Source organism: Sander lucioperca, chromosome 3 (genome assembly GCF_008315115.2).
Source record: "Sander lucioperca isolate FBNREF2018 chromosome 3, SLUC_FBN_1.2, whole genome shotgun sequence".
Classification (NCBI taxonomy): domain Eukaryota; kingdom Metazoa; phylum Chordata; class Actinopteri; order Perciformes; family Percidae; genus Sander; species Sander lucioperca.
In genome coordinates, this window is record NC_050175.1 from 27,936,499 (window position 1) to 27,953,210 (window position 16,712).

At 39.4% G+C, this 16,712-nt stretch overlaps 1 protein-coding gene across 1 annotated transcript; it reads right to left on the minus strand.

Annotated features, from left to right (window-relative positions):
* Positions 1-9,339: 9,339 nt before the first annotated feature.
* Positions 9,340-13,862, minus strand: tmem208 (transmembrane protein 208). Its single transcript, XM_031290343.2, has 6 exons — positions 13,597-13,862; positions 12,918-13,013; positions 11,193-11,252; positions 10,958-11,094; positions 10,290-10,374; positions 9,340-10,036 (listed from the first exon to the last, which is right to left on the minus strand). The coding sequence occupies exons 1-6, from the start codon at positions 13,600-13,602 to the stop codon at positions 9,899-9,901; spliced, it is 522 nt and encodes a 173-aa protein (XP_031146203.1). The 5' UTR covers positions 13,603-13,862; the 3' UTR covers positions 9,340-9,898.
* Positions 13,863-16,712: the final 2,850 nt, after the last annotated feature.

The following is a 16,712-nucleotide window of genomic DNA, read 5'->3' on the forward strand; positions in this document are numbered from 1 at the left end:
AAAATAAACTCAGCCCCTGCGTCTCTGTGTCTGTCCAGTGGCAGACCCATGGGCTCCCAAAGCTCCAGCAGCAACAACAGCAGCGGCAGCAGTAACAGCAGAAAGGAGTCTGAGGCCCGGCGGCCTGTCACAGGAACAACATGTCATCAGCTTCATTGCTCCCTTAATGGCTCTCCTCTAGACCAGAGACAGTATGTTGCCCCACCAAGGCGGCAGTTCACTCTGCACTCGCACACACACAGACACTCACATGCGTACATAAACATTCATCCACGCACAAACACTGGCCAACACCGGAGAGACTAGGAGGCCCCATTATGAAAACATGCAGCGGTGCTGGAGATAATGTCTAGCCAGACCTCTGGACTCCAGGCTGCCCTCTTGATCTGACGTCCATAGGAATATCGGCACAGAAACACTGCCAAGGGTTAACAACATTAGCCAGCTAAATTATGTATCTGTTGAGAGCTGATCCTGACTTAAGGGAATAGTTCAACATTTTGGGAAATACACATATTTAATACAGATATGCAGAGAGTTAGATGAGAAGATTGATACCACTCATATGTGCCCGTTGAAAATGAAGCTACAGCTGGCAGCCGGGTAGCTTAGCTTAGCATAAAGACTGGAAACAAGTAGAAACAGAAACCTGGCTCTGTCTGATTAAAATCAATGCATTGCAGCACCACTAAAGCTCACTAATTAAAGTTATAATAAGTTATATCTTTTTTTTTACTCATACAAAAACCAACATTATGAATTAATTATCAGTCAGAAACAAAGCTGTTTCTTAGCAGTCTTTATTCTAAGCTAAAATAACCAACTGCTGGCTGCGGCTTTATATTTAGCACACAGACACGAAAGTGGTATTGATCTTCTCATTTAGCTCTCGGCAAGAAAGCGAATAAGCATATTTCCCAAAAATGTTGAACTGTTACTTCAAACACATGCACAAAAGACACAGCATGGGAGATGTATTTTTTGGAGGATGCTAAGTTGAATAAATATTCAGCCTAGTCCCAAAATACAGTATTCAGCCTGCTTGTTTCTTAATGTCACAAGTCGCCTGAACTGCTTTCCTTGTTAACAGTTCTCAGTTCAGCAGAACACACCCATCCCCGTCTGCCGGACTTCTGGCACCAGAGAGGGCGTAATCAGGCCTCTCTCTGCCCTCTCACTCACAGTTCAGCTCTAATGCTTCACCATCCCTTTGAAACTGCACTCAGCTACCCTTTCAATGAATTTCCATGCACTTTTTTTTCAAGGGCCACATATTTATTTTCTTTCCCTCTTTTTGCGGTTCTGACTCTTCTCACGCTCACCACTGGAGCTAGGCGAGCCGCTGGCTCCACTAGTTAGCTCATTAATCACTCTTCTCCTCTTCCCCTCCGTTCTGAGAAACAGAGTCACTAATTAATGGAAAGCACTTTATGACAGAACATAGGGGTTTCCTGGAAATTAACCATTAATCCAGACTTCCATTATAGGTCTAATAGCATGAGGTGGGCGGGGATGGATGGGTTTGAAATAGAGGAAAAGGGTGATAGCATTAACACCACGGTAGAAACAAGAGCTGCGTAAAGAAAATGTGTAAACGCTCATTAATGTTGATGCAAGAATCAGCCAAGTTAACAACTGTGCAGAATGATGTATGCTGGATCACCAGCTATATGTTCAAAGACACATTTCAGATTATTTAGGTGTTTATTATGTGCAGACTCACCTGTTAACTATTTGTGGGTCTTTTATTAGATAGATATAACTAAAGAGAAACTAGGATAACATGCAGTACAGTTGCCTGAACTCATTCAGAACATTATAATTACATGCCATGTGCCACAGACCATTAGGCCATTAATCATTATCATTGGATGCATCATATTTCCTCATGTCTACCAGAGTCGCTGGAAATTGTTCAGCATAAATTCCCCTCGATTTGATATCCTATTACACTTCGAGGTTTTGCAATATCCTTCCTTGTCAACCAGCTCATTGGACACACTGTTGCTAGAAAACACATTTGCTTTCAGGCTACACCATAGCATTCAAGAATACATTTTAATATCAGTTTGACAAACAGCTATTTTGGCAGAGTCTGGAGCAGCGTATGAGCTCAGGATTTAAGATCTGAGGTTAATCTGTTGGTCTAAATTTAAAGTAAACACAAAAATGGTCATGCAGCCAGAAATATGCTCTGTAGTACTCAAGCTGACACAATGTTTCCCATCTAACTATTACTGTTTGCAGTTTCTCTGAGACAAACAGGCAAAGAACCTACCTGTCATCCAATTATTATACAATCTCATGTCTTTTGGAATCAGGATGCTCACTTTATATACAAAATCGAAAATACTTGTGTCTTTTGCTGAACCAGAGTCACAAACCACATTCATACATGGAGTTCCAGTCAGTCCATACTGTAGCTCCTTGGGCAAATCAGACACCAACACCTTCTCCTGGGATCCTACTGGGCTTGGATTTGGTAAGGGCCAAGGTTGTAGGGCATGAAAATTGTGCGTTTGTTTACTTTCACAGTATTGTATTTTGTTTAGACTTCCATTGGGGGGAACAGTATCTAAGAAAACAAGGAAGGAAACGGGATGAAAACAAAGGAAGAGGAAGGGAACCCAGTGTGATGGAGCCTGTCCCTCACTGATCTTGGTTCAGCCGGAGTCATGCGGACAGTGGCGCCACCGCTGCAACTAATGGCTGTGGTCACTCATGGAAGACCTTTTATTTCTTTTTTTAAAATGAAAGCACAAACAACATAAAGTAATGAATGGAGGGAGACTTGATGTGGCCTGTTTTAGTTGTTATCACAACTTAAAATCAGTCAGTGATACTCATTGAGGTCAAGTGCAGAGGAAGAACATGTATTGGAGAGTTTACAGATTAGTGGGTGCATCACATCAATGGACCATGCGATTATAAACTGCAGGGATGTCAATGCTTTGTTGTGTGCTATTTTATGGCATTTTACGCATTTATTAGACAGATTACAGCAGAAAGACAACAGGAAATGGGAAGCCAGAGAGGGGGATTTATATGCAAAAAAGGTCCACGGCCAGATTTGAATAGGGACATTGTGGTGGTCAGCACCTTCACACAAGGCTGCAAGGGTGCCGCTGTTCTGTGCTGCTTTTAAAGTATAAGCAAATACACTTAAATACATCATTTATGTACTGTGGCCCAAAATCATGGTTGTTAGCAGTGTACATTACTCAGAAAGTGTAATATATTACTCTTTACTTACTTCTCCTTAAAAAAAGGTAATAATATAATTTATTACTTAGTATTAAAAGTAATTAGTTATGTTACTCGTTATATTACTATATTACTTTCGCCCCCCCCCACAAAAAATTAATAATAATATGCAAATAGCATATTCTATCATTTTTCACCTGCTGATCCATGGCTGATCCATGGTCAGTGGTGTGAGCAGGGATTAAGGGGTTGAGTGTGATCAGGGGTTAAGTTTTTACATTTAAATTTAATATTTAGATTTAGATTTAATATTTAGATTTACCATTTAACATTTAGATTTAATACTTAGATTCAAGATTTAACTTTTTATTTTACTTTTATAAACATATTGTTGACAATATAACATGTTATTTTACACAAATGTCTTTCTTAAACGGAGAAAAATGAGCTAAATGTGAGGAAAGTGAGCTAACGCCACACAAACACTTTCGGCTGAGATAGGACAGAATAGCAAATTAAGGACAAAAGTGTAGAAAAGCCAGACATACAGCAACAACATGCATGTAAGGCTCATCGAATACATTTGCTGGAATACACATAATTGAAATATGTAGTGTCACAAGAGTTTGGAGAGAATTTGGACTCGGTGTGTGCAAGCTATTACAAACTCAGAGTGTGAATGTAACACCTTCCTCTGTGTACCATGCATTATTTATGATCCATTTAGCTCCAGAGCAGAACATTCATCATTAACTTGACATTTCTGCCCATCTTCTGATTAGTTTGTCCAAATACATGTATCCACAAATTAAGCACTTGTACATGTAAATGATGTGTCTCTAAATCAAGACTAACGTTAATCTAATCCTCACAGTCTCAGACAGTTGAGTATTTAATCAGGAGACGGCAGCTGCATGGGGTTGCTTTAGCCAGCAACTTTTGTACAAAACACAATTTGTTATGCCTTCAAGTTCAAAACCTTTCCAGTGATGACTTGGCAGACAACGGCCTAACAACTTAACTTAATCTAGACAGCCTAACAAGGCTGAACTGAGAATAATGACTAAAACAAACCTTGAGATCCTCAGGATGTTTTAGTCATGATGATGAGAGAGACGATGGGGTATGACTTGCAACAAAGGTAACTAGAAGGAGCGTTGCTCCAAACCATACGACCACATAGGTCATTTGTTCCTACCCTTTAATACGATGGGAGCCTTTTGATTAATTAGAGCCCTTGGCGGTGGCAGGAAATATGACCGCTCTCATATCTTAACGTAATGGTCGCTGTTTAAAACATGTTGTTAACGTTGTGAAATGGGACGCAGTTTGGTTAGGTTTAGGCACACAAACTACTTGTTTACGTTAAAAAAAGATCATGGTTTGGGTTCAAATCAGTACATTTGTTACGTTACTTCACTTCCATGCATAAGTACATGACATAATTACGCATGTGACGTAGAATGTGACGTAGTTCCGTTTGTTAACTAAAGTTAAAATAACTCGCCGTCTACTTTTATTTCAAAACGGATTTTAAAACAGGACATGGACACCGGTCTCCTGTGTGAAAGTCCTGTGTTTGTTTGACATATCCACCTCACCTGTCACCCACGCTCAACAAACTTTCTGAGTCTCAATATCACGTCATGACATCCTGCTTTGCCTTAATAATGACTACGGCCAATAGAGGGCGCCGCCTAACAATGAACGTAAATGCGTCATAATTGCTGCTTGTACAAACGACCTATGGGATTGTTTACCAGGGGAGGACAGTCTTGATTATTGACATGCATCATCATTACTTCACTAATTAAACAAAAATATCCAATCCGTTCATTCATTCATTGTGAAAAAATGTAGAGGGAGTACTCAGAGATTTTGGTGTGGTAGCGGCTAATGTAGCATAGAGTTGCTGGCCTCAAGCAGAGAAAAGGACCAGGCTACAGAGGTCTGGTAAGCTCATTTTCTCCACACTGTTATCCCGAATTAGTAGTCTGGCAACCAGACCAAGCTCAATCTTTTAAGATTGAACATGGGGAGTCTGGGGAGTCTGCTCTGTATTTTCTGCTCTGTATTTTCTACTGCACAAGAGGCGTGATCAACGGGCATAGTTCAAATGACTCTGTACGCAATTGGATATCCTTCAACCAATCAGACCAACGATCCGGGTGAAGTTTGGGGTTACTTAGAAATTTCCATTCCACTCCATTACAAACAGAATACCAGCTGAGATCAGTTGCATTGTTTTTTTAATCAGGGCAGCAGTTTTCAGATTACATTATGTGCTTACATAATTGCAAAAGGGTTCTCGACTGTTGTAGAAAGAAGTGGCTGATCCTTAATGCAATATCTACATTGCCCATTATCAGCAACCATTCATCCAATGTTCCAAAGGCACATTCTGTTTACTAATCTGATATCATTTTAAAAGGCTAACTGAGAAAACATTGGAGAACCCTTTTGCAATTATGTAAGCAAATAATGTCATCTGAAAACTGCTGCCCTGGTTAAAAAAACAATGCAACTGATCTCAGCTGGTATTCTGTCTATAATGGACTGGAATGGAAATTTGTGACCCCAAACTTTTGACCGGTAGTGTATGTTCCAGAAAAACTTTTTTAAATGAACCTGCTAATAGCTGTGGCACATTAACATATAAGACATTACGTCTATGGTTTTATTGATTTGTCTTCAGCTGGTGACAAACAGGAGCAGATGACCGGCTGGCAGGGGACGAAGCGAGATGATAAACAGAGGTGACAATCTCTGAGGACGGTGGACTATTTGCCACCAAGTCTGATGCTCAAGATGCATTCACACACACACACACACACACACACACACACACACACACACACGCGCGCGTCAAATGGGGCAGGAATTCTTCACAGCTTCCTTTTAAGGCCATAAGAGCTGTGAATGCTGCCTGGCCGGTGTCATCTTTGTGCTTCAGGATGATGCTGGAAATAGTGATGCTTATTTGTTGCTAATTAGCTAAAGAAAACATGTGGATTAAACATTTAAAATATGTGTCTTGTACTAATACCAGCCAATCCTTCCTTCACTACAACCCAAACTGTGAGAAGTGTTTGGGTCAGTTTAGTTTTAGTCAAAACAAGGTAGAAACAGAGCAGAGATTATAAACTTGACTACACCCACTGCTCAGCCAAACACACTCAGAGAGCTCTGATTCTGTTTACACAGTGGAGGCTAAATGTTCAAGGGAACACACTCTGCATCACATGTAATTGCTTGTGATTCTCTCTCTTCACTTCAAAGACTGGGAGCGCTGTAGTTCAAGGGTCAAAGGCTCGACTGTTGCCCAAATGCCCCCCAATTTCCTGTTTTGTCTGGATCTGTGAGTGTAAAGGGATCGGAAATGTTAGGGCCATATGTTCTGCTGGAGCCAATGAGAAAAGGCTCCTTTTCAACTGATTCCTTCCCCGCTTTCTATCTTAGATTAAATGGTTTTCGTTAACTTGTAAGCATTTATTCTACTCTCACTGGTATAATGGGTTTAAACTGTACATACAAAGCCAGAAATGGAATGCAGCTTCTCCCTTCTCAACTCCCCTACTTCATCTTGTCAGGATGAACCCTTTTTTACTGCCATGATAAACAAGAACCTCTCTCTCCCACTCTTTTTCTTTTCTCTCGATCTTAAATCAGCAACCAAGACGAGACTCTCATATGCAGCAATATATTTTAGGAGATACCTCTCTGTTTTGTGTTGCACCTCAAAGTAAAGGGAAAAAGGGGGTATGCGGTATGTGTGCGTACAAAAGCTTAGAGTTTTGTTTTTTTTTCAGCCACAAGTTACATTTTTTCGAGGCTTTCACTGGGGAGTTTCTAAGCAGACAATAGGTTGAGATAAACATGTAAAATCCCCATTTCTGCACATCTTCCTACAGCCAGAAAAAACAAAGTACTTATGTGATTTTTGAGGGGGTGGGGCTACATGCAAGTGAATGGCCCCAGTACTAAATTACACTGCAACATGGTCCCTCTCAAAGCCCACATCTGGGATTGGCCCTGACAACTGGATGCCGTGCTGCTCTAATTTTGGTTACTTTGTTTATAACCCTATAATAGAGACAGTATAGGACCACAGGGCAGGAATGAAGGAGGGCAGGACACAGGCAAAGTAAAAGCAGTCATTTTGAAGAAAAGAAAAAAAGAAGCTTCTGGGGATTTCAGAAAATGAAGTTTAGTGAAAAGAGCTGTTTGAATTCCTGTATGTATTAAATTAAAGTAAATGCCTTGCTGTTTTTGTTTCCCTTTAACATGATTCACACCATCACAGTGATTCCTCTTCAAACCTGAACACTGCAGGTTGTAGCTTGTTAAGGTTGGGTAAGCATGAATGTAACAATAATGAGAAATCTGTAATTATATTGGGAGCAGATCTGGGCTTTACCAGCCCACTCAGTCTCTTTGGAGTCTGAGCATGAACATAATCACTGAATACACTTTGTCAACACTGGATAGAAAGAATAAAGTCACTTAGTAGACTTGATAATAAACAACATTTTCCCTCTGAGGACAAGGCTCAACTCACCGGATGGAAACAGAAAAGTGGTTGGCATTTCTTCAGTATTTGGGGATTAAATTGTCATCTAAGAGCTGATTTGTCAACTCTAATCTTAAATCTCTAATCTCAAATATGTGAGCAGTTTAAAAAAAAACAGGTGATCATGTTGAAGTGTTGCAGCCAGTAACTGATGTTCCACTTCATTAATTAGCTTGACATGATCTTAGACTGTATTTAAAATAATAATGTATAACAAGCTGCTTGCTGTCCTCCTAAAGCCTGAAGCTGCCACATCATTCAGGAGGCTGCAGTGCTCACGTCTTTAACCGTTTTGTTCTCAGATGCAAATTGAAGGATTGCATGACTCTTTATGAATCAAGAACATCCTCTCAAAACACATCATAGTCAGTAATTTAAAACTATACTAGTGCTGAAACAATGACTCAATTAATCAATCAACAGAAATGAATCAACAATAGTTTCGATAATCGATTATTTGTTTAATATTTAAGCAAAGTAGCCTAAATAGAATATTTTTGGATTTTGGTCTGTTAGTTGGACTGAATAAAAATTACGGCAACAACCGCTAATTGCTGTCCTCTCTAACCGACTGACACTTTCTCGGCTTAAAATTACGGCAACAACCACTAAAAACAACACTACCTTGCTGTCGTCTCTAACCGACTAATAGACCCACTTTCTCTGCTTAAAATTACGGCAAGAACAGCTAAAAACAGTGCAAACTCACGGTTCTCTCTACCTGATTTACAGCCACCCTTTCTTGGCTTAAAATAACTCACCGTTGTCAGCTACGGCCGCTGAACAGGCTACACGTTGTAAACAGCCGTGGCCCGCTTGCCTGGTCCTCCGGTAACGTTAGCAGTTATGGTGTGTTAGCATGGCGGTGTTAGCCAGGACCAGTCGGGAGCACTTTACTGGCTGTGTCTCAATTGTTTTTGCGAGTAACCAACTCCAGTACTCTATGTAATTCAATGTGACTATACAAATGTTGAAATGACATAAAATGCCCGTCCCTAGTTGCTGTGATAAATTAGCCTGAAGCTAATGCTTACCTGTTCAGGAGGATATTAGCCAACTCGGCATCCTTTTGGGCTCTAAGCGGTCTCAATCTTTCAAATACATCTCCAATATTTACCCGGGGTTTGTTACGTCTCTTGTCACGCAACTGTTAGAAACATGCCAAGTTTTTGTTTTATAGGTCGGGTAGAATCTATCTCCGTTGATCCAGTTCAGTTTTTTACAGGTTTATGTCTGAGCAACAGAACTGAACTAAGCATTTTCCCAAGATAATTATGTTACAGCTAGTTCTAGATGCTCTTATCAGAAAACATGGATGCCTCTTTCACCAAACATTCCTACTTTTGATTGATGAGGCTAAGTCACATTTTTCTATGAGAATTACATAACCCCTTGCAGTATGTACGGCCTAGCCATTTTAAAAACCAATGTGTTTATTATGCTCCAAAGATTTCATTAGGGCACCAAAAGCAAATGTTAGCCTCCTGGGACAATTGAAAATAATTGCTCAGTACTTTAAGCCATGACTAAAGACATAACGTTAAGAAAACACACTGAAAAACTTCTTGAAACACATATGATCATCCCCACATACTGGAGTGAGATATATTTTTATTGCAAAAAAGTTATTTTCCTATTAAAACTTGAACAGAACAGAAACAGCTGTGTCATGAAGGATCACTGATGAATTCTGTCACATTAGAGACATTTTTTGAAAAATAAAGTAAAAGTAAAGATAAAAGACATGCCATGAGAAACGTGGCATGGACAAGTGACTCATTTTAGTCACTATATCGCGTGGAACATTTGATGTAAATCTGCAGGGGGCAGTGTGACAGGATTGTGCAACACCAAAAACTCTTAAAGCTCTGTATGAGGATTAATGAGATCTGGACCGTGACATTATCTAAATAGGGAACATTTCATTTCATAAATTAGGGAGAAAATCAGATTACAGGAGAAAGCAGAAGGAAAACAAACATGGAGATTCCACGCTATCAGATTTGGATTGAGTTTAGCTTAATAACAACATTTCTTTCTGAATTACTGAATAACTTATGAGTTCCTCGCTATCTGTATATTAGATTCTGTGTATAAAAATACTGCTCCGTCTGCCCTGCAGCATCAGAATCTCTTTGTCTGTCTGCGCTCTTGTTTTTTCTGCTTCTTCTCATTCACTTCCTCTGATGCCAACGGGCTTTCTGCCATAAACCAGGGGCCCAGGAAGTTCACCCACAGCAGGTGGATGGCTCGGGCCGGGGCCTGATTGACACACACACACACACACACACACACACACACACACACACACACACACACACACACACACACACACACACACACACACACACACACACACACACACACACACACACACACACACACACACACACACACACACACACACACACACACACGATAAAATTATGAGGCATGAGAAAAGCAGAAAGTGAAAGGAATCAGGCAGGAAAATAAAGGATTTATCCGGGAAGCTGGACACAGAACATCCTCTTACCAGCAGCCAAAGATACCAGAAATAAGAGGAGATTGTGCTGAGCACTTGAACTATGGCTGTGAGCAGAATAACATCCTTCAGGTGCCTAAAAACAGAACACACACACAATAAATTATCACTGAAAAATGACATTTTTCTGTACACACATATAAGAACTTTTGTGCCTTTCAGCAAAGGCAAAGGGGGACACAATGAATTCAGGGGTTCTGCAACCAGAAAAAAAAAACAATATGACTGGTATTTATTCACATACTATTATATTTAGCAAGAAAATAATATATTATAATTGTGTCTTCCATAAGTTCAGCAGAAAACATAAAAATGTGGCCAGAGCTTCTGTATTATTAATGCACAAACTCTACTGAACATTACATTTAGTTTCTTTGATAGAGAAGTGAAACTAATGTACTAATTTATTGATGCTGATTTTTCACTTGCCATGTAATTATATCACTACAGCATCTACTTCTCATCCCGTCCCCAATATGCTCCATCAATCAGAGGGTTAGGACAGACTGCTCTCAATACACACATGAGTATAAAACTGTGTGCATGTCCAAGTTGTTTTTATAGTGTATGTAGACTAAAGATGGAGGTTCTCTCCCCAGTATATTTGAATTATATTTGGCATCATATTTATATTTTGGCATGTATCTCATCTTACTTACTCCGCCATTCCCTGCTCCATGTTTAAGTCTATTCCTCCGTCCAGGAGACTCCCATCCTCAGCAAACACCGCCTTGGCCATGGCAGACATGGAGCGGTAGCTCCCGACATACACTGCTAATGCGAACACAAGCAGCAGCTACAGGAGGCATACAAGGTGTTAGGGCCAGGAAGTTAGTGGTACATTAGATTTGTGGTATATTGAGATTTTAAATCATCTTGATTATTTACACTCACCCATGTCCAAAATGTAGACGAACTGTAGAAAACCACAAGATTTACGGCAGTATATATTGCCTGTGCAGGAAGAGCAGTATATTTGAAATGGGGTTGAACGATATGACAGTATAATAGAGCTCCATTGATTGGTCGATTACTCAATTAGTAGTTTAAATCTGCAATTATTTTAAAAATAATGATTCAATCATTTTAGCGTTTTTTTAAGCAAATATGTCAAACATTATCTGGTTCCAGCTTCTCAAATGTGATGATTTGCTGTTTTTCTTTTTCGTATATGACGTATATGAATATCTTCAGGATTTACACTGCGGCCTCTGATACATTTCAGAGATTAAACGATTACGTGATTAATAGAGAAAATACTCAGATTAATCGGTTATGAAAATAATTGTTAGTTTAAGCCCTACAGTAAAATCCATCAAAGATTTTTCTATACCAAAGTCTGGATTTGTTTAATATCTCTGGTAATATTAGGCCAGTGCAGCCATTGTTGCAAACCAATGAGCAGAACTACATTATGGTCATTTTTTACTATATATAAAAGATATATTTATCAATATCACAACTGAAAATTACTTATGCTATGAAAGAGGATATTATCTATATTGCCCAATCCTAATTTGTAACTGAAATAGAGGTGCAACGATGAATCGATTAATCGATTAGTTGTCAACTATTAAATTAATCGCCAACTATTTTGATAATCGCTTAATCGTTTGTGTCATTTTTTTATTAAAAAAAATCAGATTTCTCTGATTCCAGCTTGTTAAATGTGAATATCTTCTAGTTTCTTCTCTCCTTTGTGACAGTAAACTGAATATCTTTGAGTTTTGGACAAAACAAGACATTTGAGGACGTCATCTTAGGCTTTTTAGGAAACACTGATTCATGTTTTTCACCATGTTTTGACATTTTTATAGATCAAACAACTAATCGATTAATCGAGAAAATAATCGACAGATTAATCGACTATGAAAATAATCGTTAGTTACAGCCCTAAACTGAAACAACTGACAGGTCAACACACTGTATTTCACATTAAAGTGTAAACATAAAATAATGTGACACACCTTAAAACATACAGTCAAGTCTAAAATTGGATCTGGTGTTAGAAAGTGAAACAATACAGGTCTGCATTGATTCAAGCAACTTGCAGAACTGTTATTTGAAGAACTGAAGTTTGACAATAAGAACAATAATGGGAACATAGACATCAGTGAACTAACCTAATGCTATGTTTACACGTGGCCGGCTATTTTCATAAAACGGACATTTCAACCTCTCCGTTTTCAGAAAAGTGTTCGTTTACATGTACCCGTGTATATATGCCGTCAGTGCCGTCAAGAGCACGCCAAACTTGTAGGTGACAGTGTAACGAGAAGCTCAAGCCCACGTTAGCCAATCAGAATCCCAAAAATAGCAACAAGAGCAACGAATCACTTCCTCTCTATTCTCTTCCTCGGCTGTCTAAACCTCCGTTTGTCTCAGGTTACATGCAAACGTGCAAACAAAGTTTTCCAAAATCTCCACTCTCCACTCCGTTTTCAGAGGCCAATTTTCCGTTTGCGTGTAAACGAAGGGCACAAACGAAGGGAAATGTCTCCATTTTTCAAAATAACCATGTATGTGTAAACAGGGCCTAAATGTGACACCCCCCTTTCAAGGACTGTGTGACACTTTCTTCTGACTGAAACAACTCATAAACAGCATTGAGGTTCTTACGTTAGCTCCTAGGATGACTCTGGTGTAGAACTTCAGCGTTGCCTCGTTCTCCTCATAGATCTGCTTCTTCCCCTTTGTGCCAACTTTCCCTTTGGGCTGTGGGGCAAAACACAGAACGCAGATTCAGCATTATCATGCATTATCATGCATTCATTTTACGGTTTCTGCTCAATAACAATAATTGAGACCTCACTTAATCTGCAAACCTGTAGAGTTGTGAAGTTTATAAAAGCTAATCAGAAATAAAACCTAAATAATAATGGGGCATTCACATAACCTTGGGAATCAAATCCATCAAATCAAATTGTTGTAAGTTGTGAAGTAGTTTAAGAATTTGTTTCTCTCGTAAAACATACTACCTGGAAGAGATTAAACCTGCTTCATGCAACATTTTGACTTATCTTAACTGTGATTCAGCTTCGTCAAATATCATGGTTATTGGGGGAAACACTGCCATATAAATCATATTCTTATGTATTTATTATTCCCCACACAGACCAACTGTTAGCTTCTTCTGCAGCTTGTGGTGTCACTGTAACTGAGTCACTTTGCACAGCAGCGTCAGCTCTAATCAGACCGTTATATAATATAGAAGTGAACCAGTCAGTTGTCGCTGCATCCGTGTCTCTGTTGCAGCCATAGAATCTATATAAAGAAATCTATACTGTGTTTCTCTCACCGCCATTCGCTCTCTGAGCCGCTGCTGTTGATCTCTTCCACTGCGCCTTCTTTGACATCGACCTGTGACCCACCGCCGATTCTCCCCGGTACTAGCTATATTATTACTGCATCAAAGAAGAAACTCAAAACTCTCCCTTATAGAAGTATGGTCTCCCTGCGGTCTGATTTCTTGTAACACATCAGCATTTGGGGCTTCTGATGAGGTCAACATATCCGGCGCATAAAAATGTCGTCATCAACTTTTTTTCGTGTAGTGTGCTCGAGTGTGCTGCTGCAAAGTGCACAGTGTGGCGAAAGTGGCTAGTGAAATTTGGTGGTAGGGTACCATCTGCTGGTCATAAAAAAAAAAAAATATATATATATATATATATAATATATATTAATATAATTAATAACGTTACCAACGGAAAAAGACAAGTAAGATCACTTTATTTATTTATTTATTCCTTTAAATGAAGTTATTCTATTTATTATTAATAATGTTGTCTCAATTAGAATCTCATTCTTATTAATGCACGATTTTATGTTTTTTTTTTTTCAAATGCATTTCAGCCTTGGTAAAATAGACACAAAGCTCCTGCTGTAGCCTAAAACGTAACTATGATATTATATTTATAAGATTAATATTATGCATGATTTTTTTTTTTTTTTTTTTACTAATGCTGTGCAGATCAGTTGCAAGAAAGTTAGTAAGAATAACTTTAGGGTTGCCAGGTTTGAAAAACAACCTCTGATTGATGTTTGTACTCCTCCAGTATACTTGCTTTGTCTTTTTAGCTTTAGTGCATCAGAAAGTCCTCTCAAATTGACCTTTTGACTATTTACCTTCTATAGATTACCCTAATTACATTTATAACTGCAGACTTGTTTGGTCAAAAGCTAGAATTACCAACATTTATGATTGCATTTCTTCTACCCTCACTATTTCTGTAGGTGCACAGCTATGCAGTGAGCCAAGCTAAACTAGACGTTGGTCTTTAAGATTTTTATTGGAAGCAATTGGGAACCACTCAAAACCTGTACAACAAAGTGATTACACAGCAGAAAAAAATACACTATGCCATAAACAAGAGTTACATATAGGCCTACAACATATTGTAAAATTGAATTAGTACAGCAACAAGACAAATGGATTCATAAAAGCATAGATAACATCTCCTTGTTACGTGTCAGATGAGTTGGTCAAAGTTCCACCAAAGAGATATTCCCCATCTAAAATTCATGGTTTCAAAAATAATTCAAGGCCCAAAGAGGTAAAAGTATTCAATATTTCACAAAAAAACAATAATTACCAAACAGGATGTAGATTGTTCTTAACAGTCAGTACTAACACCTAATTACACTTCATAACATAGGCTAGGCTTTATTGTCACAGGTTAATAGACACTGGGCTGTAATAACAGGATATAGTGCACTAAGGTGCTAGTTCCATAGATGGCAGCAATTCAACTTTTTGGATGCCGGCTGCCGTAAAACCCCAAAGAAGAAGAAGAAGAAGAAGAAGAAGAAGCAGTAGTTGTCACCCCAAGGGGGTAAGCTTCTCCTCGGAATGCGTAGCTCCTTTCTTATATACTGTCTATGGTAGCTCCTATGGCGCCATTTTAATGCTACAAAGCGATAACCCCCCGTTAGCATTCCATTGACTGCCGTTCATTTTGGCGCCACTTCGACAGCGAATAACTTTACATCTGAAGCGTTCAAAGACTCTATTTGTCCATTGTTTATTTCTAAAGAAACATGACAATGTATAAAAGGCTCCATTACCTTGTACCTCACGTTATGGCTCCGTAGCAGACGTTTTTGTAAAAAATAGGCTGTTTTGTCGCATGTCATAACCACGCGAATTACTGTCGCATAGTAGAGGCAAAGCCGGTCTACGGAAAGCCGCTCCACTCCCTATTCAGCCCCATTGTACCGAATTTGGTTGCAGTTCCACCAGAGTTCCACTGGGGGTGATCACGGTCCAGTGCAAAATGAATGGGACTCTATGGAGCTAGACGGCTAAATTTGTCTCTTTCGCCTGATTGTCGTTGAGAAATCTCAGATTTGATTGTAGTTTTTGCAAGTTCAACATGGATTATAGGTCAAAAGTTGAATGAACGAGTATGTCCTTTTGATTTCTTACAGATTGTGTCGTTGTTGCCCATAACACGCTAGCATTCTGCTAATGAATGCTCATTGGTCAGTGAAGGACTGATTACGATTGGAGATCCCGCTTGATGGCATCCGAAGCAGAACCAGAATGCCAGAGTGAATATTTCGGCGTGGTCTTTAAAACATTAGCAAACCTCTTTCTAGCACGTGTATTGACAGGGAGAGCCTAACCTGTCAGCTGTGTTGTCGATGCCTCAAGAGAAAAAAGGAAGCGACTCAGAGCTTGCCGTAAAGCAGAATCTCTGGCCGTATATGTGTATGACGTCATTGACATTTTAAAAGGCTTTTTAGAACAAAAAAGCCACTTTAAAATACCCAGCAGTGTGTATTTTCTTAGCCTCCCCTTTCGAATGCAACATTCAAATTACTAGACAAAAAATTATATCATGAGAAAAGTGGATTTTGAGGGGTATAGCTCCATAGAGTCCCATTCATTCTGCACTGGCCTGTGAGCGCCCCCTATATGGAACTCTGGTGGAACTGCAACCAATTCAGAAGCTGAAAGTAAAGAGAGAGTGGAACTTCTTCCCTTATTAGAAATTCTTTGGTAGAGGAATTACCGTACAGTACAGGAGAAGCTCGCAGGCAGTTTCGACTTACGTTCGCTGTTTAACTTTAATTACTAATGTTAACTAGCATTTTAGTTAGCAATAATTAGCCTGTGCCTATGTTATCTCCTTACATATACCTACGCTCTCCGTCTCTGCAAGCTTGGGAATGATTGAGATTTCTCTTGGCACAGCTACCAGAAGACTTACAACTTTCAGACAGGTTGCTCACGTCACATTTACGTCGTCTCTCTCAGTTGGAGGCTGCGCAGTGACGCTCAGCGCTCACCGGAAAAGTGCTTCTAATATCCTTCACTGGTCTCCGTCCAGAGCAACGGGATCTGTTGGTCCAGTTTATATACCGTCTATGGTAGCTCCTATGGCGCCATTTTGATGCTAACAAGCCATCACC